At 47.0% G+C, this 24,843-nt stretch overlaps 1 protein-coding gene across 2 annotated transcripts in view; it reads left to right on the top strand.

Moving 5' to 3' along the window:
• The first annotated feature begins 3,816 nt into the window (after positions 1 to 3,816).
• The window catches only part of STAT1 (signal transducer and activator of transcription 1), a 44,144-nt gene continuing 23,117 nt past the window's right edge, over positions 3,817 to 24,843 (top strand). Inside the window, exons 1-10 of one of the 2 annotated variants that reach the window (XM_073306194.1) lie at positions 3,817 to 3,956; positions 12,741 to 12,869; positions 13,702 to 13,846; positions 15,434 to 15,532; positions 17,141 to 17,230; positions 18,179 to 18,257; positions 19,512 to 19,603; positions 20,291 to 20,442; positions 21,705 to 21,863; positions 23,135 to 23,227. In XM_073306194.1, coding sequence (XP_073162295.1) covers positions 12,742 to 12,869; positions 13,702 to 13,846; positions 15,434 to 15,532; positions 17,141 to 17,230; positions 18,179 to 18,257; positions 19,512 to 19,603; positions 20,291 to 20,442; positions 21,705 to 21,863; positions 23,135 to 23,227 — 1,037 coding nt within the window. In that variant the 5' untranslated portion in view covers positions 3,817 to 3,956; position 12,741. The remainder of the gene's footprint in view (positions 3,957 to 12,740; positions 12,870 to 13,701; positions 13,847 to 15,433; positions 15,533 to 17,140; positions 17,231 to 18,178; positions 18,258 to 19,511; positions 19,604 to 20,290; positions 20,443 to 21,704; positions 21,864 to 23,134; positions 23,228 to 24,843) is intronic. The other variant, XM_073306195.1, reaches the window with a different exon arrangement.

Raw genomic sequence — 24,843 nt, 5'->3', positions numbered from 1 at the left:
CGGGGGCGGTTAGCCCCGTGGAGCGGCGGGGAGGGTGCAGGGGCTCTGCGGGGTGGGGTTAGCCCCGTGGAGCCGGGGGGGGTATGTGTGAAGGGGCTCTGCGGGGTGGGGGTTAGCCCCGTGGAGCAGGGGGGGAGGGTGAAGGGGCTCTGCGGGGGGAGGGGGTTAGCCCCGTGGAGCCGGGGGGGGGTATGTGTGAAGGGGCTCTGCGGGGGGAGGGGGTTAGCCCCGTGGAGCCGGGGGGGGTATGTGTGAAGGGGCTCTGCGGCGTGGGGGTTAGCCCTGTGGAGCCGGGGGGGGTATGTGTGAAGGGGCTCTGCGGGGGCGGTTAGCCCCGTGGAGCGGCGGGGAGGGTGCAGGGGCTCTGCGGGGTGGGGGTTAGCCCCGTGGAGCCGGGGGGGGGTATGTGTGAAGGGGCTCTGTGGGGTGGGGGTTAGCCCTGTGGAGCCGGGGGGGGTATGTGTGAAGGGGCTCTGCGGGGTCGGGGTTAGCCCTGTGGAGCCGGGGGGGTATGTGTGAAGGGGCTCTGCGGGGTCGGGGTTAGCCCTGTGGAGCCGGGGGGGGGTATGTGTGAAGGGGCTCTGCGGGGTGGGGGTTAGCCCTGTGGAGCCGGGGGGGGTATGTGTGAAGGGGCTCTGCGGGGTGGGGGTTAGCCCCGTGGAGCCGGGGGGGGTATGTGTGAAGGGGCTTTGCGGGGGGGGGGGTTAGCCCCGTGGAGCCGGGGGGGGTATGTGTGAAGGGGCTCTGCGGGGTGGGGGTTAGCCCCGTGGAGCGGCGGGGAGGGTGCAGGGGCTCTGCGGGGTGGGGGTTAGCCCTGTGGAGCCGGGGGGGGTATGTGTGAAGGGGCTCTGTGGGGTGGGGGTTAGCCCCGTGGAGCGGCGGGGAGGGTGCAGGGGCTCTGCGGGGTGGGGGTTAGCCCTGTGGAGCCGGGGGGGGTATGTGTGAAGGGGCTCAGTGGGGTGGGGGTTAGCCCTGTGGAGCCGGGGGGGTATGTGTGAAGGGGCTCTGCGGGGGCGGTTAGCCCCGTGGAGCGGCGGGGAGGGTGCAGGGGCTCTGCGGGGTGGGGGTTAGCCCCGTGGAGCGGGGGGGGGTATGTGTGAAGGGGCTCTGTGGGGTGGGGGTTAGCCCCGTGGAGCGGGGGGGGTATGTGTGAAGGGGCTCTGCGGGGTGGGGGTTAGCCCTGTGGAGCCGGGGGGGGGTATGTGTGAAGGGGCTTTGCGGGGGGGGGTTAGCCCCGTGGAGCCGGGGGGGGTATGTGTGAAGGGGCTCTGCGGGGTGGGGGTTAGCCCCGTGGAGCGGCGGGGAGGGTGCAGGGGCTCTGCGGGGTGGGGGTTAGCCCTGTGGAGCCGGGGGGGGTATGTGTGAAGGGGCTCTGTGGGGTGGGGGTTAGCCCCGTGGAGCGGCGGGGAGGGTGCAGGGGCTCTGCGGGGTGGGGGTTAGCCCTGTGGAGCCGGGGGGGGTATGTGTGAAGGGGCTCAGTGGGGTGGGGGTTAGCCCTGTGGAGCCGGGGGGGTATGTGTGAAGGGGCTCTGCGGGGTGGGGGTTAGCCCCGTGGAGCGGCGGGGAGGGTGCAGGGGCTCTGCGGGGTGGGGGTTAGCCCCGTGGAGCGGGGGGGGGTATGTGTGAAGGGGCTCTGCGGGGTGGGGGTTAGCCCCGTGGAGCGGGGGGGGTATGTGTGAAGGGGCTCTGCGGGGTGGGGGTTAGCCCTGTGGAGCCGGGGGGGGGTATGTGTGAAGGGGCTCTGCGGGGTGGGGGTTAGCCCCGTGGAGCCGGGGGGGGTATGTGTGAAGGGGCTTTGCGGGGGGGGTTAGCCCTGTGGAGCCGGGGGGGGTATGTGTGAAGGGGCTCTGCGGGGTGGGGGTTAGCCCTGTGGAGCCGGGGGGGTATGTGTGAAGGGGCTCTGCGGGGTGGGGGTTAGCCCTGTGGAGCCGGGGTGGGTATGTGTGAAGGGGCTCTGCGGGGGCGGTTAGCCCCGTGGAGCGGCGGGGAGGGTGCAGGGGCTCTGCGGGGTGGGGGTTAGCCCCGTGGAGCCGGGGGGGGGTATGTGTGAAGGGGCTCTGTGGGGTGGGGGTTAGCCCCGTGGAGCGGCGGGGAGGGTGCAGGGGCTCTGCGGGGGGAGGGGGTTAGCCCCGTGGAGCCGGGGGGGGGGTATGTGTGAAGGGGCTCTGCGGGGGGGTTAGCCCCGTGGAGCCGGGGGGGTATGTGTGAAGGGGCTCTGCGGGGGCGGTTAGCCCCGTGGAGCGGCGGGGAGGGTGCAGGGGCTCTGTGGGGTGGGGGTTAGCCCCGTGGAGCGGCGGGGAGGGTGCAGGGGCTCTGCGGGGTGGGGGTTAGCGCCGTGGAGCCGGGGGGGTATGTGTGAAGGGGCTCTGTGGGGTGGGGGTTAGCCCCGTGGAGCAGGGGGGGAGGGTGAAGGGGCTCTGCGGGGGGAGGGGGTTAGCCCCGTGGAGCCGGGGGGGGTATGTGTGAAGGGGCTCTGCGGGGTGGGGGTTAGCCCCGTGGAGCAGGGGGGGAGGGTGAAGGGGCTCTGCGGGGGGAGGGGGTTAGCCCCGTGGAGCCGGGGGGGGGTATGTGTGAAGGGGCTCTGCGGGGTGGGGGTTAGCCCCGTGGAGCCGGGGGGGGTATGTGTGAAGGGGCTCTGCGGGGTGGGGGTTAGCCCCGTGGAGCGGCGGGGGGGGTGCAGGGGCTCTGCGGGGGCGGTTAGCCCCGTGGAGCGGCGGGGAGGGTGCAGGGGCTCTGCGGGGTGGGGGTTAGCCCCGTGGAGCGGCGGGGGGGGGTGCAGGGGCTCTGCGGGGTGGGGGTTAGCCCCGTGGAGCGGCGGGGGGGGGTGCAGGGGCTCTGCGGGGTGGGGGTTAGCCCCGTGGAGCGGCGGGGAGGGTGCAGGGGCTCTGCGGGGTGGGGGTTAGCCCCGTGGAGCGGCGGGGGGGGTGCAGGGGCTCTGCGGGGTGGGGGTTAGCCCCGTGGAGCGGCGGGGAGGGTGCAGGGGCTCTGCGGGGTGGGGGTTAGCCCCGTGGAGCGGCGGGGAGGGTGCAGGGGCTCTGCGGGGTGGGGGTTAGCCCCGTGGAGCGGCGGGGAGGGTGCAGGGGCTCTGCGGGGTGGGGGTTAGCCCCGTGGAGCGGCGGGGAGGGTGCAGGGGCTCTGCGGGGGGGGTTAGCCCCGTGGAGCGGCGGGGAGGGTGCAGGGGCTCTGCGGGGGGGGTTAGCCCCGTGGAGCGGCGGGGAGGGTGCAGGGGCTCTGCGGGGTGGGGGTTAGCCCCGTGGAGCGGCGGGGAGGGTGCAGGGGCTCTGCGGGGTGGGGGTTAGCCCCGTGGAGCGGCGGGGAGGGTGCAGGGGCTCTGCGGGGGGGGTTAGCCCCGTGGAGCGGCGGGGAGGGTGCAGGGGCTCTGCGGGGGGGGTTAGCCCCGTGGAGCGGCGGGGAGGGTGCAGGGGCTCTGTGGGGTGGGGGTTAGCCCCGTGGAGCGGCGGGGGGGGGTGCAGGGGCTCTGCGGGGGGGGTTAGCCCCGTGGAGCGGCGGGGAGGGTGCAGGGGCTCTGCGGGGGGGGTTAGCCCCGTGGAGCGGCGGGGAGGGTGCAGGGGCTCTGCGGGGTGGGGGTTAGCCCCGTGGAGCGGCGGGGAGGGTGCAGGGGCTCTGCGGGGTGGGGGTTTGCCCCGTGGAGCGGCGGGGAGGGTGCAGGGGCTCTGCGGGGGGGGTTCGCCCCGTGGAGCGGCGGGGAGGGTGCAGGGGCTCTGCGGGGGCAGCGGGGCTGTGGAGGAGCGCGGTGAAGCGGGGAGGGGAGGACGCTTTCGGGAACGGCCGGGTCTCCGGCCGCCGGAGCCAGCGGATTGGCTGGGGCTCGGGATTGGGCCGGGCGCTGCCCGCGTGGCTCTCGCTTTGTTGCTGTTTCCCGGCTCGGTTTCGTTTTGCCGGCGCAGCAGCGGAGCGGTGACAGCGGGGTCCGGAGCCCTCCTCTCGGGAGCCGGGTGAGTGTCCCCGCGGACCCGGCCGCCGCCAGCCCCGGGGCGGAGTGCGCGCGATGCCCGCCTGCCCGGCCCCGCACGCCGAGCTGGGGTCCGCGCCGGCTGCCGGGCACGGAGGCGCCCACGGGCTGTTTGCCCGCCCTGCTGCCGGGGCCCTTAGCGCCGGGCGGAAGCCGCCGCGGGCTCCGAGCTCAGCCCTGCCGGGAGCCGGGGCGGCCCCGGGACTGAAGTGGCCCGAGACAAGCCCGGGGAGCAAAGGAGGGGTGGGCGCTCCCGGGGCTGCAGCGAGCCTCGCGGGACCCGCCCTCTGTTCCCCGGGTTTGGCACAAGGTTCCTTCCTCAGCCCAGTCCCCTCAGCGCTGGGTGCCCCAGGGCCGGCAAGGGGGTAACGCTGCTCCCCGCCATCAGAGGCAGCGGTACGCGGGGGGACACTCCGTTCCTGGAGCAGCAACACGAGTCCCACCGGGCGGGAGAGCAGCAGCGTGCAAAGTCGGATTGAATACAGGCCTTGCTCGACCCCCCTGAAACTTCCAGCTTGCAGTTTAAAGGGGGGCACTACCACGGTGAAGATCACACTTCAGCTTGAAATTTTGTTTACCTGTTATAACTGAGAAAGGTTGGGGGGCAGGGGAAGCTTGTTGTTTACTTTGGCATTTGACAGCACATAGAATGAGTTGTTCTCTGGCGGTGCGTTCTGTACTGCATTAGGCAACAGCCAGATGTTTGTAACAAAAAAGGAAAATGTGATTGTCGAACCAGAAGGAAAAAAGGGGCAGTTGCAATGACTGAAATTACTTTAAATTCCCCTTTTTTAAGTGAACCGGCTTCAGACTTTTTTGAAAGTTTTATCTACAACGTAGCTCTGAACACCCAGGGACTTAAGTTAAACAGCAAAACAAACCTATGCCTGGAATCATAGACGTTCTTATTTTTCAGTATCATAGAATATCAGGGTTGGAAGGGACCTCAGGAGGTTATCTAGTCCAACCCCCTGCTCAAAGCAGGACCCATCCCCCCAATTTTTGCCCCATCCCTAAATGGCCCCCTCAAGGATTGAGCTCACAAGGCTGGGTTTAGCACGCCAATGCTCAAACCACTGAGCTATGCCTCCCCCCAATCAGTTGTACAGAAATTTCTGTACAAAAATCAGCGAAAGTATCTGTCAGTTTATGGGCAAATAACAAAACTCGCTCACGAAGTGGTCCAGAACAGTAAAGCTACCAGGAGTTTATGTTGTTTTTCATGTAAAAAAGAGGAAGAGTAAGTTTGATGCTGGGTACCAATTGCTCCTTAGAGATCAGGGCTTATTATTCAAATTATGTTTTGTTTAAAAAAATAAAAGTCTTTGACCCTTTTCACTAGGGTTTGAAATTATGTAAGAATGACTTTAGAAATGCAGATCTGAGCTCTGGGTGGGTTGAACTTGGCATGACTGAGGGAAGAGAAAAGGCACAGAAGTGACTGTATGCGACATTGACAGCCACCTGGGGCCGTGTATATAGTCCCAGCTATAGTTAGCGGGGGAGTAGACAAGCAGGAGTGTTGAGTTGTGGAAATGTAAGTAAATTTCAGGGGTTATAGACTCTGCAACTCAATTGATTTTGGGTTGTGGGATTGTTTTAACTCTTAAAATGAATCAATCAAAATTAAAGGTTTAAGATTAACTTCTCTCTCTCTCTTTTAATAAAGTGAAAAATTGCCAGTATGCATCCTTCAGGAAGCCTGAATTAACTTATTTAAAAAGAAAGGAATGAAGTGAGGTTAAGCCCATCCTTTGCACAAACCCTGAGAAGTGGAACTTCATGCTGGGAATAAAATTCATTCCTCACATGCACCCTACCGGTGGGCAGGCTCTGACCAAGTCACAATGACTGCTACTTGATCCTATCCAGTGGTGAGCTGGAGTCGGTTAGCGTGAACCGGTTGTTAAATTTTGAAGCCGGTTTAGAACCGGATGTTAAAGGGGTGGGCAAACTGTGGCCCGCGGGACCGTCCTTTCCGTCCCGCCTGAGCTCTCGGCTGGGGAAGCTCCCCTGAGAATTTTTACTCACCAGCAGCACTCTGGGCCTTCAGCGGCACTTCGGCCGCAGGTCTTTCACACGCTCCGGGCCTTTGGCGGCACTTCGGCGGCAGGTCCTTCAGTGCTGCCAAAGACCCAGAGCGACTGAAGGACATGTCACCGAAGTGCTGCCAAGACCCAGAGCGACTGAAGGAACCGGTTCTTCAGCTCAACACTGATCCTATCCTATTATACTGACCACAGCCCCCCTGCATCAGCATCACAAAGTATTCCAGTGACTGGATTCAGTGTCACAGATTCAGTGATCCTTCCTATGACCCCAAACCTCTCCTTGAGTCAGTGGAAAAACTCTGGCCCTAGTACATGCTAATCCTCTTCCTTTGCCCGGCAAGGTAGTGAAAGCAAGAGCCACAGAAGAGCTTACCTCTATGGTATTCTCCCCTACAGTGGGTGCAGATGTCTTGGCTAAAGAGTTTAAGAACAGGTAGGGAGATTTCAGACATGTAAGGTGACTTGTAAATGGCAGCGTCCTTCAGGAACTATGCTGCCTTGGGGCAGTGCCACAACAAAACACAAAAAAGCCACTCCTTTATAGAACTGGACCTTCCCATCTCTTCAGATTTTCCAGATATGTATCGTTGGGAACCTACATCACCTGCTTCTTCCGAGATCCGAGGTTTTTTTAGTACCATATCCCTTTCCTAAATAAATACACACAGAGGGGTACAACTTGGTCCCAAGATTTTAGGAGGGCATAATGAAGGAACATTGGATTAAGAACATAGTATTATGAAAAATGAAATGTAAAGATCTTGGATACTTGCATACCTTTTCAGAGAGAACATGCACAATTAGAGAAATAACTTTCAGAGGGACTTAGGAGCCTAAGTGACTTTAAAATCTAAGTCAGAAGGGACCATTATGATCGTTGACCTGGGTAACATAGGCCATAGAGTTTTGCTAAGCGATTCTTGCAATGACCCCTTAATTTCTGGCTGAACTAGAGCAGTTGACTGAGGCTCATGAGCACAAGTGGCTCTTTAATGTGTATCCTGTGGCTCTTCGCAGCACAGGATATTAAAACACTGATTTAATTATTAGCCAATCAGGATGCTTTTACTATGTTATTAAACATAGGTTAGACAAACACCTGTCAGAGATCACCGTGATTGATCAGTCCATCAGCCCTCACAGAGAGAGTGCCGATCACTAGTCAGTCCTTGAGCCGCCCGCTGGCCAGGCTGTCAGTGGCACCAGTCACCCAATTGGCATAGCGCACCAGCCCAGAATCCCTGAGCAATCCGCCAACCTCAGCCTCTCAAGTAGCTAGGCAGGCACACACCACCATGCCCAATCCTGTCAGAGATAGTAGTCCTGCCTTGAGTGCAGGGGCCTGGACTAGAAGATCTCTTAAGATTCCTTCTAGTTCTAGGATTCTGTTAACCCAGTGTTTCCCAAACTTACAGTAGTTTTTCCCAAACTTACAGCGTACCCCTTTTGAGACATGTGTCTTACCAGCATAGCCCTTCTCCGGTGAAGATAATTCGGGGGGGGGGGGGATGATAGCCACATAACACACTCCTAATTAGTTTCATTCTGGATTAAATGTTTATTAGAAATAAATACAAAATTATATTACATACAGTTGAAACAAATTTTAATAGAAATAATAGTTACATATAGAAATAGTACTAAAATAATTAAAATAATAAAAGTGAATCAACAGTCTGGCAGAACAGCATATTATATATATGGTGAATTTGTATAATTCTGAAATTAAAATATGCTGGTTTGGTTAGGTTACTGAAGAAAGCACTAGTTTTAATACTTACGATTTCGGTATTGAAAAATTTTCAGTACAAACCAAACTATTCAGTGCGAGGGATGGAACTGCTTTTGACCAGACACTATCGTGGGGATATCTGGCTTGATGTTTGTGATCTTAAGATGAAGATGGGGCTCCACGTCAATAAGACGATTTCATTTTTTTGTTTTGATGTCAGCTAGCGCAGAGAATCCGATCTCGCACAAATACAAGGTGGGAAAAGGCGGAAGATACTTGACAGCTTTGTCCGATAGAGCTGGATATTCAGAGCTAACCCCCAATCAAAATGACGTCAGTGTATTTTGCTCAAATTTTGTTTTCAGGAAGCTATCTGAAGCCAGCTACAAGAGCTGTTCTTCTGAAGCAGAGAGGTTATTTGGCAAAGTTTTATCATGAATGTTCAAAGGGTTCCTTATCCATTCAAAGGTGCCATCCAGTTCAGGGAAATACTTACGCAGATCTTTCTGTAAGCTTTCCAAATGCTGCTTCGTGGTTTGCAACACATCACTATCAAGTTCATTAGTAGAGTTTACTACTAAATCATGAAGAGATGGAAAGGAATCCAGTTCACGATGACTAAGACGTTTATGCCACACTTTCAATTCTGCGACCATGGCACTCACTTTGTCTTGGACATGGAATATGGATGTGAGTTTCTCTTGCAAGGATAGATTGAGATTGTTTAAATGAGCAAAGATATCTGCAATATATGCTAGTTTGCATAGCTGTTTCCAGTTGTGTATATCGTCTTGCAGGTTAAAGGTTTCATCTAAAAAAACTTGCAGTTCTCACAGCTCAAACAGGTGATTCAGAACTTTTCCACATGAAAGCTAACGCACTTCAGTGTGAAATAGGAGGTGTGTGTAATCACTGCCCATCTCATCACAAAGCTGAGATAACAGCCGGGCGTTCAGAGGGTGGCCTTTCACAAAATTGATTATTTTCACAGCTTCATCCAGTACTTGCTTTAGATCTGCCTGCGTGTTCTGGGAATGCAACGAGTCAATTTTGCTTCTGGCGCAACAGCTTGAATATGTGCAACAGCTCCTTTCTTCGAACCAATCATGGCTCTGGCACCATCCGTGCTTATTCCAACACAATGACTCCAATCCAAGTCTTTGTTTTTGATAAAGTCATCAATAACTTTTAAAAATAGCTTCTCCAGTTGTATGTGTTGGCATAGGTTGGCAGAACAAAATATCATCGTGGACTTCATTATTCAGGTCGTATCTGACAAACAACAAAAGATTAGCTAAGTTCACAATATCAGTGGATTCATCTGCTTGCAGTGCATAGTAGCAACTCTTTTGTACTCTTGACAATAATTGCTGCTTTCCGTTTTCGGCCATATCTGTGATTCTATGATGAACAGTGTTGTTTGAGAGGGGGACACAATCTATAGCTTTGCTAGCCTTGTCTCCAATCATCGCTTGTACCATTACTTTGGCTGCAGGTTTTACTAATGTCTCGCCAATCACTTCAGCAGCTCCAGACTTTGCAAGTAAGTATGCTACACTATATGAAGCTTCCAAAGCTTTCATATTTTCACCTCCTGTCACATTACGAATTGTTTTCTGGGACTTTTGGAGATCTTTGCACCTATTTTCACAGAATTCTACAGGTTTTCCCTATTCTTTCACTGTTATTGAAATGGCATTTTAGGTTGGATGGTTTCATACTTTCATTTGTGAGAGTCTCATAACAAATCACACATAGTGGAACAGGGTCCACCTCGTCGCCAGTCCGCAAAAATCCCAGTTTAAGATATTCAACATATTTGCGATCTTTTTTCGTTTTCTTTGCAGCTGATACGTTCAATAAACTTACAGATGGTTCACACGGTTCACTAATTTTGTTGTCACAATTGTCTGATGTAGCCATATCACTGCATTTTTTGGCATAATTATCACTAGCATTCGTATTTCCTTCACAATTTTCTTTTGTACATTTCAAACTTCCTGTTTTTAGCCAGTGATCCATTGTAAATGGGTTTAACAAAAACAAAGAGAAATTTTGTATATTAATACATGCCAAGTATGTACTTGCTACGATCTTTAGATTACTACGAGTAGTTATTCACTTTTATCTTTTATCCGTCAGTCTGACTTCTGCGCGTGCCACAAAGGCACATGTATTGCCCAAGCCACGGTAACACGCACGCGTGGTTTGTGTCGGCTCTGCTGTGCTATTAGATGTTACTGAATGCGTTATCATATTAGTTACAATGTAAACCTGGATTTCTACTGTACAAGTGTACACCATTCTTATATATTAAATTTTAGTGAATTGTTTTCTGCTGCTAAAAAAATGATAAAGTAAAATAAAAAATTCTGCCGCGTACCCCTTGAAATCCTTTCACCGCCAGGGGTACGTGTACCACACTTTGGGAAATACTGTATTAACCAGTTGTAGTTGATAAGTTAATCTCACAGCAAAATGACCAGTTATTTTATTATATATTTCCCATCATACTGTTTAAATATGAATATATAGTAAGTGAAACAATGAATTCGCCCTACTGTGGCTCTTTTGGGCAATGTTGATTGCTAATTTGGCTCCTGAACCACTGAAGTCATGAGTATCACTGAGCTAGAGCATCTTTTTAAAAGACTCAGTTATGGAGAATCCACTACATCTGTAGGTAACTTCTTCCAGTGATTAACAACTCTCACTGTTGAAAATTTTCACCATATTTCAAGCCTGAATTAGTCTCTCTTCAGCTTACAGACCTGGTTATGCTTTTTGTCTGCTAAATTAAAGAGCTTTCTAATATGAGAAATCTTTTCCCTGAGTAGGTACTTATAGAGGTGATCTTCAATAAGATAAACAGATTGAGCTTCCTTAGGCTGTCACGGAGGCAGGCTTTTCGGACCTCAGATCATTCTTACGATCTTTCTGAACCTTTTCCAATGTGTCAACTTCTTTTAAATTCTGGACATGAGAATTGGACGCAGTACTCCAATAGTCTCACTAATTTCCTAGACAGAGGCGAGACCAGTTCCCTACTGCTTCTCAAGATGCCCCTTCTTAAAACTGGGCCACAATATCACATTTGCTGCCTTAGCCATTGGATTGCCCTGCAAGCTCATGTTCAGCTGATTATCTACCAAGACCCCTCTGACTTAAATACTTCTGAAAATGGACTTTGAAAATGCTATCCAACATCTGAACAAGCCAACCACTAATTTTATACACTCTAATATAATCTCCCTTTGGTGCCTCCCCCCAACTATACAGGTCTTCACTTTTTGCTTCTCTATTGTTAGGGCTTGTCTTCGCTGCAAAGATAACTCGAGTTATAACTCAAGTATTGCCCTAACTCTAGTCCCTTCTACACATGAAACCTTTTAACCAGTAGGCTACTGTTCAAGTTAGCACAACTCATCAGGGCTACTAACACAACCCTCTCTGCTACTAATTAGAGCTGGGAGGGCAGCGGTCTTATTCCACAAACATTTGAAATAAAAAAAATCCTTTTCTGCATCGGGATGAAACTGAGACCTTTTGAAAATTTTCCATGAAAAACCAATGGGAGAGACCCACCAGAGAGGGGGATACTGACCCACTTCAGAACAGCCAACAGCCTGATGCTTAGGGTCCATCACATTCCAGGTGAGTGCCCTACACTAGGCTATAGAGTTAGTGGGTCTCTCTCTCTCTCTGTGTCCTGTTGGAGCTGTTCCCCTTTGTATAAATGAGTTAAATGTTCATTGGGTCAGAGAAAAAGACTGGCTCTATGACCTGCTAGTTAGGTCACTTATCTGGGACATGCGAGTCCTTGCTCCAGATCAGGCAAAGCAAGGACTTGAAGCCCTAACCACTGGGCTACTGGCTTTTCTGGGGTAAGTCTGTCTCTTACCGACACTTTTGTGCAAAGTGTTTGGCTACGATCAGTCGGCATTTTCTGACATAAAAGTTATCAAATTCTTGACCAGCTCTACTGCTAACCCAGTCACTCTGCATAGTAATGCAATTGCTCTGTGGCTCAAGTGTTATTTCGTACTGTGGCCACTCTCACTCAAGGTAGGCTAACTGAGGAGTTAGCTCCAATCTAGGTAACTCAGATTAACTGCAGTGAAGACAAAGCCTGAGTAGTCATGATGTGGGGCAGGGGAGGAAGCAGGTAGAGTTTCTTTATATTTTTCCATTTAAAGAGATCCTATCCAGTTTTCAGTATTGAGTTAAATGTAGTTTCAGGTACTATGCCTTCACTTGAGTTCCCTGACCATTTTTATGGGTTTGCAGTCACATTTTTAGGTCTCTTAAGTTCTTCATTCTCCTATTGATGGATTAAAAATTCATCCACGCAGAAGGGGAACTGAATGAGAGACCTCAGTCCTGCAATATACAATATGCAGACAGCCTGCTGCTCCTGCACAGAGCCCCATTGCAAGGTCTAGGACTGCATTGGGAAAACACTGAAACTGTCTCTATGCAAAGTGCTGTCAAATGTACAAAATTAACAGATTGGACAGGGATCACTGTTATAGCAATCTTAAACGTTAATTATAAAAAAAATAGGTAAGAGTTTTCAAAGAGAAGTGTGATTTCTTTTTTAAGTTGACTCTCCATTAAATAAAGATGTAAATTTTACAATTCTTCTTTGCATCATACCCTTAATCAGAGCTGGCTGGGAAAGGATGTTTATTTCCATGCAAATAAAATTGTCAAAATTTTCTTGACATTTTTGGGAATTTCTGAAAACCCGAGAACCAAACATTTCCTGGGGTCTTTTTTTTTTTTTTTTTTGGACAAAAACCTGAAAATTTTCTGTGAACAGAATTTCCCCCCAAAATTTAGTTTAGTTAGAAAAACATTTTCCATCAAAAAATATGTTTAGATAGTAGAGCTGAACATTTCTTCTTAAATACCTTGTACTGGGATGTAGGTATGAAAAAGATTTGTGTAATTTTATTAAACTTTATTCATCTTGATTCCACAGGATGACTCAGTGGTATCAGTTGCAGCAACTTGATTCCAAATTCTTGGAACAAGTACACCAGCTGTATGATGACAGCTTTCCCATGGAAATCAGACAGTATCTGGCACAATGGCTGGAAAATCAAGACTGGTGAGAGCAACGTGCTGTAATGTATATAGGAATTTGCCATTATATTAGTTGACTGGTGATGCCTTTGAAATATATGGTGGCAGGTTCTGGCCTTGTGTGCCGATGGCTCTCATGGATAACCATGCATGCACGTCTAAGAACAAGGTCACCTCTGTTGTACAGTGAGAGCAAGCAGCCACTTAGGGCAGTAAAATACAAGGGCAGCAAACTGTTCAGTAAATTTTTGTGAGAGTGACCATTGGGCGATGGGGACAGACATTTAGTAGTTGCCTATGTGGCTGCTAGTCACTGTTTCCCATGGACTTCCTTCCAGCACTTAACAATCTGGTCTGGGCCTCTTGGGTAGTGCAGGTGTTGGCTGCTCAGGGGTACACAGCAGTTTCCCTGTTTGGCTTGTCCACCAGAGAGAGATGGGCAATTATTATTAAAGGGATATATGAGCCAGGTGTTTAGCTTCATCTCCACTAGCAAACTGAAGTATTGTTAAAATCTCTAGAGAATATCTTTTTATAGAGCTTCATTAACATGCAAATGACTACATCCCACTTCCAGCTCCTCAGTATAGTAGAGATTAAGGAAAAATACATGTGCAAATACACAATGTTGAAGAGTAACCCTAAGAAAAAAGCAAAGAAAGTAGTATTCATTTGAGATGATAATGAAGGAATAAAATGGTTACAGAGAGTGGAATTGAGTGAAATCTACAGATGCCTATTCAATGCTTTTAAAAACTAATACCAGAATCTGAAAAAAATGCATTCACTTACCGTATTTTTCTAAAATATCAGTTTAACGGTTGCATTTAATATTAAAGATGCCTTAAATATTCTAGGGAGCATGCTGCCAACAACGTTTCATTTGCTACAGTATTGTTCCATGACCTCCTGTCACAGCTAGACGATCAGTTCAGTCGGTTTTTAATAGAAAACAACTTTTTGTTGCAACACAACATCAGGAAAAGCAAACGTAATCTTCAGGTATGTGTGTAACTTGTTTTGATTCACACAGGCATACTACTGTCATTTTATTAGGGTCTTATTTTATTCAAGAGAATATTCTTCTAACTTAAACACAATCAAGTTAAAGGTCATACCCCCTCTGAGGTTTTTTCTTAAAACTTCTGAATGGTACATGTAACTCCTGAGTACTATAACAGTTTAAAGAAATGATTTTTTTCCAGTTTGTTTACTATGTTTATTTGGTAGCCCTTTGTGTAAGTTCTTTACTTTTTCCTATTTATTCAGTTTCCCAGGAGTTTGTGTGGGGGTGTTATGCTGTAATCTGGGAAAGAAAAAATTTTTCAAAGAAGTTTTGGAGCCACAAAAAACTTAGCAGAGGGACTTTGGTTAAAAGAAATTTCACCCATCCATTTCTTTTATTACTTGATTTCAGTAATAAATTAATCAACTTGAAAATAGGGAAGGTGGATTTATAGGTGTTTTCCAGATTCTTTTTAAACGAGATTCCAGCAAACATTTTAAAATACAGTTCTCATACCTATTAAAAACAAAATAGTCTGAAAACTATCCAGAAGCAAGAGAATTTGCCTGTGAAACAACATTGTAGAATCTGTACCAAGAAACAGATTCTAGTGAAGAATCTCAGTGAAAAGATCAAGCGTTCCCTGCATGTGTTCTGCAGCTCCAGGCTCTGTAGGATTATACCAAAGAAACAAAAGTGGTTTATGTTATGGCAAGGATTAGATAACATGTTAGTCTCCAGTAAAGTCAGTAGAGGCAGTAACAGTTTCAGTAATTTGGTTGACAGTGGCAAGTTATAAAGAGTAAAATCCACAATACTAATGACAATATCGTACTGTGGGCAGAGAAACATGATACTGAACTAAAGAGGAAAGGGAATACAGCATTTGGGGATTAATATATTGTAGGACACTGCAGAATGTGGACCTGGTGGATTTTATTAGTTAGTGGATTCACTGGGCACAATGCTGCCTCCCCACCCCCGAAACACATTATTCCACAAGGTTGCAGCTATTGCAGAACAGTGCTCCCTAATGCAAAGAGGGTAGGGAGTCCTACCGATAGCTGGACCTCCTCGGTCTTTCTTCTGTTCAGCCAAGCTTAGGATAGTGCAGCTACCTGTTTTGTCTTGCTGTCTCGCAGTTGGCCCCGTACAAGCACTCTGTACACATCTCAAATGATAGGGTTAGATTTGTGCCAAGCACTAACTGGGTTCATATGGAGCAAGGAGCCTTCCCCTGAGCAGAGCAGGACCCAGTAGGTGCAAGAACCCTGCAAAACCAGCACCTACAGCAGTACTAGACTTCCTGAAAGTGGGTGGGGAGTGGCCCTTGGGGTAGACAAGAGGATATTGGATTCTGCACTCTTGGAAAGGGTGACACAGCATTCATGCTTCCTGTAGTTCTAGGGGACACTGTGCCTGACCTGATAGCTCCTACTGAGGCAGTGCATCTCCACACCACGTCTTGGCTCACATATATCCACCACCTGCTAAGCTTTTTGTCTGTCGGTTTCATCAAAGACATGAGAACTGGAGTGGTTGGTGTGTACTAATAATGGACTATTCTAATGCTGTGCAACCAGGATCATTTTCAAGAAGACCCAATACAAATGGCAATGACAATCTTCAACTGTCTGAAGGAAGAAAGGAAAATATTGAGCAGTGCCCAGTCGTCAGACCAGGTAATTCCTTCTCTCTCGCTGCTGCAGTTACAGCCACCCAAACAGAGTGACAGATTGAAAGCAGAACCATATGTGCTTTCTCCTTTTGCCCATCACCTCCTGTTTTAAAAGAGGAAGCTTGATTGGGTGTATCACAAACATCCACCGCACAAGATGTGGTTTATTTTAAATTGTTTGCTTGTCTAGGCATAGTTTAAAGAAAAAGGAAGTTAACTTTCTCCCTGTGCGGGAATTCAAGGCCTCAGCTGCCTTTGTAGTCCAGAGCTAGATGATACTTACAAAAAGAAGCCAGTTTGATTTTCTAAACTGGATTTTATTGTGGTGTTTTACTTTTGATAATGGACTCAAAGTGGCCTAGCCTGCTCATATTTACTTTTGATTAGTTAAATGTAAGAATAATATATAGTTTTACCATTGCTGTAGTAAGGAGAATATTTAAACAACCTTATTAGGTTTTTTTATGACTCAGCTGTAAGACTTGCCTTTGCCCTTCCAGCGTTTCCAACATCAGTGGGATTCTAGCCGGCTTCCTTTCTGCAGTGTACCTCTCTACCTGCCCTGTGGTGACCACCTGATCCTTCCTAGTTTTCTGTAGCTTCTGTCTGTGATCTTGATGCAACAGTCTCTCATTTTTTCATTTGCTCTCTAAATATTTCTTTACCATCTTGTGTTTTCCATGGAACCCTTCTCTGCCCACTAAATTAATAGGTAAAAAATGTAAAGGACCCAGGGTGTTCCCTTCTTCACCTGTTAGAGTAAATCTTCTTGTTTTTTCCTTTTTTATTCCCCCCCGGGACCAGTCACATTTTTTGGTAATAAAGATTGTAAAAAACCCACACTCACACATTTGGTGCAGACAAAAGTTCATATTGCAAAATGTAGCACCTCAGGTATTAGATAGTAATAGATGACTCATTTGTGATGAATCAGTACTTTGGTGTTACAATCCAAAATTGGCCCATTCCAGTATACTGTAAGTTAGTAGGTGAAGGAAGCCATTGTGATAACACACAAAGAGCTCTGTGTCATAAAGCCAAACTGTAAACATTCCAAGCACACAGGAAAGTCCCTTACAGCAGTGTTCTCAAATTAGGGCAGCCGCTTGTTCAGGGAAAGCCCCTGGCGGGCTGGGCCGGTTTGTTTACCTGCCACGTCTGCAGGTTGGGCCGATCGCGGCTCCCATTGGCCGTGGTTCACTGCTCCAGGCCAATGGGGGCTGCGGGAAGGGCGGCCAGCACATCTCTCGGCCTACACCGCTTCCCGCAGACACGGCAGGTAAACAAACTGGCCCAGCCCGCCAGGGGCTTTTGCTGAACAAGTGGTGCTCCTAGTTTGAGAGCCACTGATATAAAGTACGTGTCACCCAAAAGGCAAAGTTTATATATTTTCACACACACCCCAGTCCCTTTCCTTATTATAGCCTTCCTCTATTTCCAGTTATTTAAACCTAATTCTTTGACCATGATGTATATAACAATTGCTCATTAACTATCAGAACAAAGTGTGCTTTGTTAGAGGCGTCATTATGGCACCAAATACACTGTAGCTTGTGTTAATCAAAACCAAAAAACCCAATATTTTTCTTTGATTTTGTTCTCTCTACTGCAGATGCAGGTAGGGAACATACAGAATACTGTAATGCTGGACAAACAGAAGGAGCTTGATATGAAAGTCAGGAGTGTGAAGAACAACGTTGTGGTAAGTGAAAGTGGGACTGTAGGCTTTGCTTGGAGATCTACATTTATTTTTCTAATAACAGGAAAATATTTTTAGTGTCTAAGTTGTGAAAGGGAAATCATGAATTCAGCAGTAGGGTTTTTTTTTTTTTCCAGCTTTTTACCACCAGTAAAATGTTTTAAAATCTTTACCTAATCACTATTCAATGGTACTGAGATGCAGGATGTCCACAATGCCTGTCACACTGTGGCTGGAATCAGATTTTTAGTTTAGTCTTGGCTATACCAGATTTCCCAAATTTCAAACACAGCAGGAGAAAGTTTTAAAATGGGATGGATGGATGGATAGATAGAGATTAGATTGTCAGATATCTATCTATTTTAAGCAATACCGTAGAAGAAAGGAGGTAGTTTGAGAAATTATATATAGTTCATTCATAAAAATTATCAGAAGCCAGATCGTCCGCTTGTATAAGTCAGACCTGCTTCTATGGCTTTGCCCTGCACATTTTTTTTTAAAATAACTTCATCTTGATTGATAATCTTCTGTAGGACAAATCCTGTAGTGCTTACTCTGACTTTCATGAGAGTTTTCCTGAGTGAGGGCTGAAGGATTTGTCCCAACATCGTTAAATGCCATTCACTGGCCAAATTCTGCCTCATGTCGTGCACAAATTCTCCTCACCTCATTAAAGTTGTGTGGGACTATGCAAGGTCAGAATTTAGCCCCATTTTATTACAAGTGAACTTTCCGTTGGCAGAGAAGGCAGTGGTTAGTTTGGGGATTTTTCTTACTACCTTCTTTTTGCTTTGAGCAGGGGGATGGACTAGATGACCTCCTGAGGTTTCTTCCAATCCTAGTCTTTTATGGCCTCCAAGTAGCTGGTATCACATGATTGCCAATCAGTAAAAGTCTCATATGACCAAGTCTATTTGACTAACTGTGTTTTACGATGTTGATGCTTCGTAGGAAGTAGAACAAGACATCAAGACTCTAGAGGATGTGCAAGATGAATATGACTTTAAATGCAAAACCTTACAGAACAGAGGTGAGATTCATCCATAAGAAATCTCAAGTACAGTACAGAAATTTGTTTTTATTAGATTGTACCAGTAATCAGGATTTAGAGACAGCCAAATTCAGAGATGTGCCAATTGTTGGGTTTAATTTTACTTGTTCTGCCTACTTATGCTATGAAAATTCATCCCTAAAATATTTCACCTCACAATGCCCACCGTTATGTAAAGTTGGAAAGCCTTTTTAATACCAATCTAAATGTTCTTTTGTCCTTTGCATCGTTACTAGAAACCCCAACTCCAAAACCCCATGAATTTTGAGACAGTACAGCCCTAGATCTTATCTCTGGAGCTTGGGCTTCTCCCTGCTCTTGTGTATTCGTTGCATACATAAGTAATTTTATTATGAAATTTTATAACTTTAAATAGAGATGCACTTGTACACCTCTAAAATATACATATAAATTGATTGCATATTAATTATATAGATCCTTGTTTTCAGTCAGTTACTAGTTTTGAGATAAAAATTCTTTATGGGCTGAAACTTGACTTACTTTGTCTCTGCTAAGGAGTTTCTCCCCAATGTCTAAAAATTTGGAGAAAGTATGAATTTCTGTTCTTGAGTTAGAGGAGCTCTCTCTTCTCTCCCCTTCTGCCTCCGCAAAAGGCCTTGATCCTGCACCATTTAAGTTAATAGGAGTTTTGCCACTAACTTCAGTAGAATTGGGACCGGAGTGATTAAAGTTGGTTGGTTCTGTTCTTGGAACATTCTACAAAGGCTTCATTTTTCAAAACCAAAGTTGGAAAGTGACTAGCCATTAATGAGGATTTGTCATCTTGCATGTTTTGAAAACTGGGCTATTTGTTCAAAAGGAGAACTGAGGAGTTTTTGAACATCTTTCTAAGCATTAAACAGCATAGTATAATCTGGACACTGCCAGTTGAGTAATTTTGGTGATGCCCTGGTCTAAATCCCTCGTGAAACCTGAGTGTGAATGTAATTGAGAACTACTGAGCTTTTAAATTAAATTAATATTTTCAAGCAGAAGAAAGGATGTGGTTTTCCCCTTCTTGAAATCTTTCAGCAACCAACAGGAAAGAGCCAAACAGGAAGAGACAATGCCAGGATTTTCTCTCCAGCCACTTGGCTCCTCAGCACTTTGTACGGACTCTGCTGCCATCAGCTTTTGCAGACTTCCTAATGTCTAACTGAAAGTAGAAACAATTTCCCCCACCCTCCCCCACACAAAATATTTCTTATTCTATTGTTTGATTTTATTTTCTAGAAAATGAACCCAATGGAGTGGCACAGGATGAATATAAGAAAGAACAGCTTCTCCTCCAGAAGATGTTTCTAACACTTGACCTTAAGCGAAAGGTGATGCTCCAGAATACTTTAGTTTGAAAATATGCACTTTTGTTCTCTTTTGGCTTGGCTTATCATAGGATATAAAAGAACCATGGTTTTAAACAAAGAAGCAGCTTGATTGTTAACACCAGTTTAAATGTTCTTGTGCCCTTTGCATTGTTATTGGGAGTCCAAACCTCTTAAAGCAATTGTACTGCTTCTATTTTAGGATTTTTCTTACTAAACCAGCCTTTTCATTTTGAACACTTATTTAACCAGCTAAAGCTGGTGCAATCACGGGAAAGGAAATGTGTCATATCTCATTGGTGATGCTAGAAAGTGCTGTTTTTTTTGTTTGTTTAAACCCTTCTTAAATAGTCATACATGTCTTGTAATACTGTAAGCCCCAATTCTGCAATGAGTCTGTATGGGCACCAGGGTCCGCTTGCATAGAGGTCATTGCAGAATTGGGGAATCTAAGGTTAGTCACTTGGGAGAAGTCAGCGGGGTTAGCAGTCTTTGTCTCTTCTCTTTGTGTAGCAAATACTCTGCTGGTTGAGGAAAAAGAGCAGCTCTCCAAGTTCATGTTAGCAGAGTAGATTTTCTATTATTCAGAGCTCCTTGCAAAGTTTTGTGAGATGCAGCATTAATTGATAAAGCAAATAATTAAATGTACTTAAAATATAATTAAACAGAGGAATCTGATATTCTCTTTAGGAAGTGGTGACCAAAATAATAAACCTGTTGAATATATCAGAGCACACACAAAGTGCTTTGATTAATGAAGAGCTTGTTGAATGGAAGCATAGACAACAAATTGCTTGTATTGGTGGTCCACCCAATGCTTGCCTCGACCAGCTACAAAATTGGTAAGTCTCTACATCGCAATTCAACTGACCCCAGGGGTTTTGAAACATACCACGAAGGAAAGTCTGATAAGCAAATATATTTGAAAATGGGCATGCTTAGAGTATTTTGGCCCACAGTCAATTTACTGTTATTAAAATTGTAATTTTTTTTACCCACAAGAGAACCAACAAGCATATTTCACTGTGCTCCTGAAAGTTATATAATGTTGTATTGTATTCATTCTTTTCGAGGAAGTCTGAAGAAAACATTGTCTGCCTTTCTTGTATAACTTTCTGTACGTGAAGTACAATTTGCCTTTTTATGTTCCAGAGGCCGAATTGAGCCTTGGTGTTAAGGTTGAAGTCCTCTAGGAAGTATTTGTGCCGATTAAATGTTGTAAATTGACACATGAAGGAGAAACTAAGGACAAGTTACAGCAGAACCCCATTTATCTGATCTAATTGAGACAGGGGCCAGATCTGATAATCCAGAGAATGGGAAGGTATAAGGCTGCAGTGCCATCTAGTGGCAGCAGGAGAGATTGCTTGCTTCTGGACCTGTGTGCCTTGGTTGTTTAATAGGGAGAGCTGGATAATAGAGGATTGGATAAATGGGGTTCTACTGTAATTTCTGGTGTAAGATGATGCAAGTCCCACTGAATTTGCCATTATCAGAATGCATCCCTAGAGAATGAGGGCTCTAATTGGGGGAGAAATATAGTTTTCCTTATTAAATATCATATAAACTACCTTATATGTCATAAAAAGAAAAAGGAGTACTTGTGGCACTTTAAAGACTATATGTCATGTTAGCCCTAAGATTGCTTAAATGTAATTTCCTGTGCTGCAGAGCTAATGCACTGTAGAGAGGATAGAAATCTCCATTATGGCACCAAATGCAGTACAGCAATTTATTTAAGCAGCCTTACAATGCATGCATTGTCTCCAGTACCCAAAACATATCCTCCAAAAAACAGATGCTAGTAACTCGAGGAAATGCTTCCATTCCTTATTACTTTAAATAGGTCACAGTACTTACATGGGAAGGAGAGGCGAAGAGGGCAGATTCTGGAGATTTAAATGTTTACCTGCACTAACAACAGATCCTTGCCAAACCTACATCATCATCATCGTCTTTTTTCCACTGAGACAAGCTCACAAGTTCCTGAGGACCGTGTGACTCTTAGAAACATACTAATTGGAGACAGAGCTGGGTGGTGTCTGGGCACTACTGTAATACCAGTGTTTGGTAACAATAATCAATAAGATGTGTTTTTTTGCAGGTTCACCATTGTTGCTGAGAGTCTTCAGCAAGTTCGTCAGCAGCTTAAAAAGCTTGAGGAATTGGAGCAGAAATTTACATATGAGCCAGATCCCATTACAAAAAACAAACAAGTCCTGCAAGACCGCACGTGCAATCTTTTCAAACAACTCATTCAGAGGTAATGGATGCATATGTGTGTTTGGTCTGTGTGAATGGATGGTAGACTCCCCCCACTTAACATGTCACGTACATGGGTTAGTGCCCCACCTGCTATTTTCTTTTATTCTTCACAAAAAACAAAAACTGGGCTGTCTGTTACTAGGATTTTCCCTGTAAACTCTCCTGTTTAAGCCCCTGATTCTGCACCTTTAAGTCAATGGGAGTTTTGCCACTGTCTTCAGTTCACACAGAATCAAGCTTTGGACCCTTAGTCCATTTCTGATTTTAGGCTCTAGTCCTGCAAGCTGCTCCATGTGTGCGCAGCTGGGGTCTACCCACAGAGATACATGCAGGATGAATACCTTAGAAACTGTCCACCTCTTATTTCCTTGGGTGGGAGTTGGGATGAGTCAGATTAGCCCTGCATCTCCAGGCAATTATTTACATTCCAGTAGTAATTAGAGGCCCCATCCAAGATCAGGGTCCCACTGTACAAATACGTAACATAGGATTCCTGCCCTGAAATAGTTACAGTCTAAACAGATAAGACGGATGAGATGTGGGAGGGGAAGAGGTCCAAAGGGGTAAAGTGATTTGTCCAAGATCCCACAACAGTCTGAGCTGAGAACAGAAGCCCCAGTTCCTGAGTCCCACTCAAGCGCCCTAGCTAACCCACAGGTGAAAAAGACAGAAATCTGCTCCTGCTCCATTAGGAACAGTGCAAATTGAGAAGATATAAAGGCCTAAATCTTGCCATTTTCCTTAGTTATATGCATAGTGTGCTTGCGCGAGTAGGATGAGAAATACCATCCTAGAGCCTGACATCCAGTCACAGTATGAACACTTTAAGAATTTAGTAATCCATAGTGCTGTAGATAGGTGAGATGGATCATTCTGTTAGTTTACACTCTGATTGTACCAGTTCTGTCCTTTATTATTTACATGCCGTTTGATTTTTAAAGTTGTGTGAAGTAGCTTTTTTTTCTTCAAACTTAATTTTATTTTTAGTGCTTTTTTTTTTAAAAAAGCCCTGATGAAATAAAAGTTTATATTTTTAGAGTTCCATCCAACTTAAAAACATATCACTTTAGTAAGAATAGAGTCCAAAGATTTAGTACCTGAATAAATAGGAACTGAACGTGCACACAGTACCAATTTATTGTGGATATTTGTTAAAAATACTGTAGTAAATAAATTAGACTAATCTGTTTTGTGCTGAAAGCGTCATCACTTTTTAACAGTATTGTACTAATGTAGCTAAAAATGTCCATGGTTTTGTTCCCCCTGCAGTTCTTTTGTGGTGGAGAGGCAGCCGTGCATGCCAACTCATCCTCAGAGGCCATTGGTCCTGAAAACTGGAGTGCAGTTCACAGTAAAACTGAGGTAATTTTTTCTTTGTGGTAAGCCTATTCCCTCATTGGACTTCCTGTAGCTGAAAGGGCTGCAAAACCTTCCATCTGGCTAAGTGACCAGAAACAAAATATAGTGAGCGCTCTGTGACAGAGAAAGTGTTCTGGCAGGATTTCCCTAGGCCCTACCTTTCTTCCTCCCTCTTCCCACTCACTGCTCCACTTCCTTCTGGCTGAGAACTGACCAAGATTCTGTTTGGAACCGTCTGACTTCACTCCTTTGGTCAGGGCCCTGGTATTGAGTGACAGTCCTGCCTCCGTAGCCAGAAGGGAGTTGAAGGCATTCAGTCTAAACCATTCAGACCACTTCGATGTGAGGAGGGATGAACCACCATTAGCAGACTAGCCAGGGAGCACTAAGCTGTATTCATGATCGCTCAGGTGCGGTGTCTTGGGGAGTTAACCCCCCCCCCCAACCTGTCCTCTTCCCTTGAGCAATAGCGAAGGCCCTACCAAATTCCTGGTCCATTTTCGTCAATTTCACGGTAATAGGATTTTAAAAAATTGTAAGCTTCATGATTTCAGCTCTTTAAATCTGAAATTTCACAGTGTTGTAATTGTAGGGATCCTGACCCAAAAAGAAGTTGTGGGAGGTCACAAGGTTATTGTAGGAGGGGGTGTTGCGGTTCTGCTACCCTTCCTTCTGTGCTGCTGCTGGCGGCGGTACTGCCTTCAGAGCTGGGCAGCTCGGAGAGCGGCGGCTGCTGGCCGGGATCCCAGCTCTGAAGGCAGAGCCATTGCCAGCAGCAGCGCAGAGGTAAGGATGGTGTGGTATGGTATTGCCTCCTTTACTTCTGCACGGCTGCCTGCAGAGCTGGGCCCTCAGTCAACACCTGCCACTCTCTGGCCGCCAGCTCTGAAGGCAGCGGTGCAGAAGTAAGAGTGGCATGGTATGGCACAGCCATGCTTAATTCTGCGCTGCTGCTGGCAGGGCGCTGCCTTCAGAGCTGGGCGCCTTGCCAACAGCCGCCGCTCTCTGGTTGCCCAGCTCTGAAGGCAGTGCAGAAATAAGGGTGGCAATACCGTGACACCCCCCCAGACCCCCAAATAACCTTGAGACCCTCCTGCAACTCCCTTTTGGGTCAGGACCCCCAATTCGAGAAACACTGGTCTCCACTGTGAAATCTGTATAATATAGGGTAAAAGCGCACAAAAGACCAGATTTCATGGGGGGAGACCAGATTTCACGGTCCGTGACGCATTTTTCATGGCCGTGAATTTGGTAGGGCTCTAGCACTAGCCATTTTATACCATATTTAATGACACTTCCTTGATTAGAACTACAGTTAGTTTGCCAATATCTCCTTGCCTTTCAGAAGCTCCTTTAGTTTGCATAGGTGTCAGCTAATAATATACTTACTTTCTTTGCTTATACTTAGAATAATTCTTTGCATATAAAAGTGGTTAGGAATGGTCTTTCCATGATGGCTAACAGTCAGTTCCCTTCCAGGCCTCGCCTTCAAAGTTCCTGTCTTTTGCATAGTTCTGTAGTTCTCAATAATACTAGTCTCCTTGTAAGACACTGCTACAGTTCTGAGTTAGCATGGGAACTCACACTAGATCCCCCTTGATTATAATAGAGAGGGGCTG

The sequence above is a fragment of the Lepidochelys kempii genome, chromosome 11 (genome assembly GCF_965140265.1).
Source record: "Lepidochelys kempii isolate rLepKem1 chromosome 11, rLepKem1.hap2, whole genome shotgun sequence".
NCBI classification, from domain to species: Eukaryota; Metazoa; Chordata; order Testudines; family Cheloniidae; genus Lepidochelys; species Lepidochelys kempii.
This window is presented reverse-complemented; position numbering and strand designations above follow the sequence as displayed.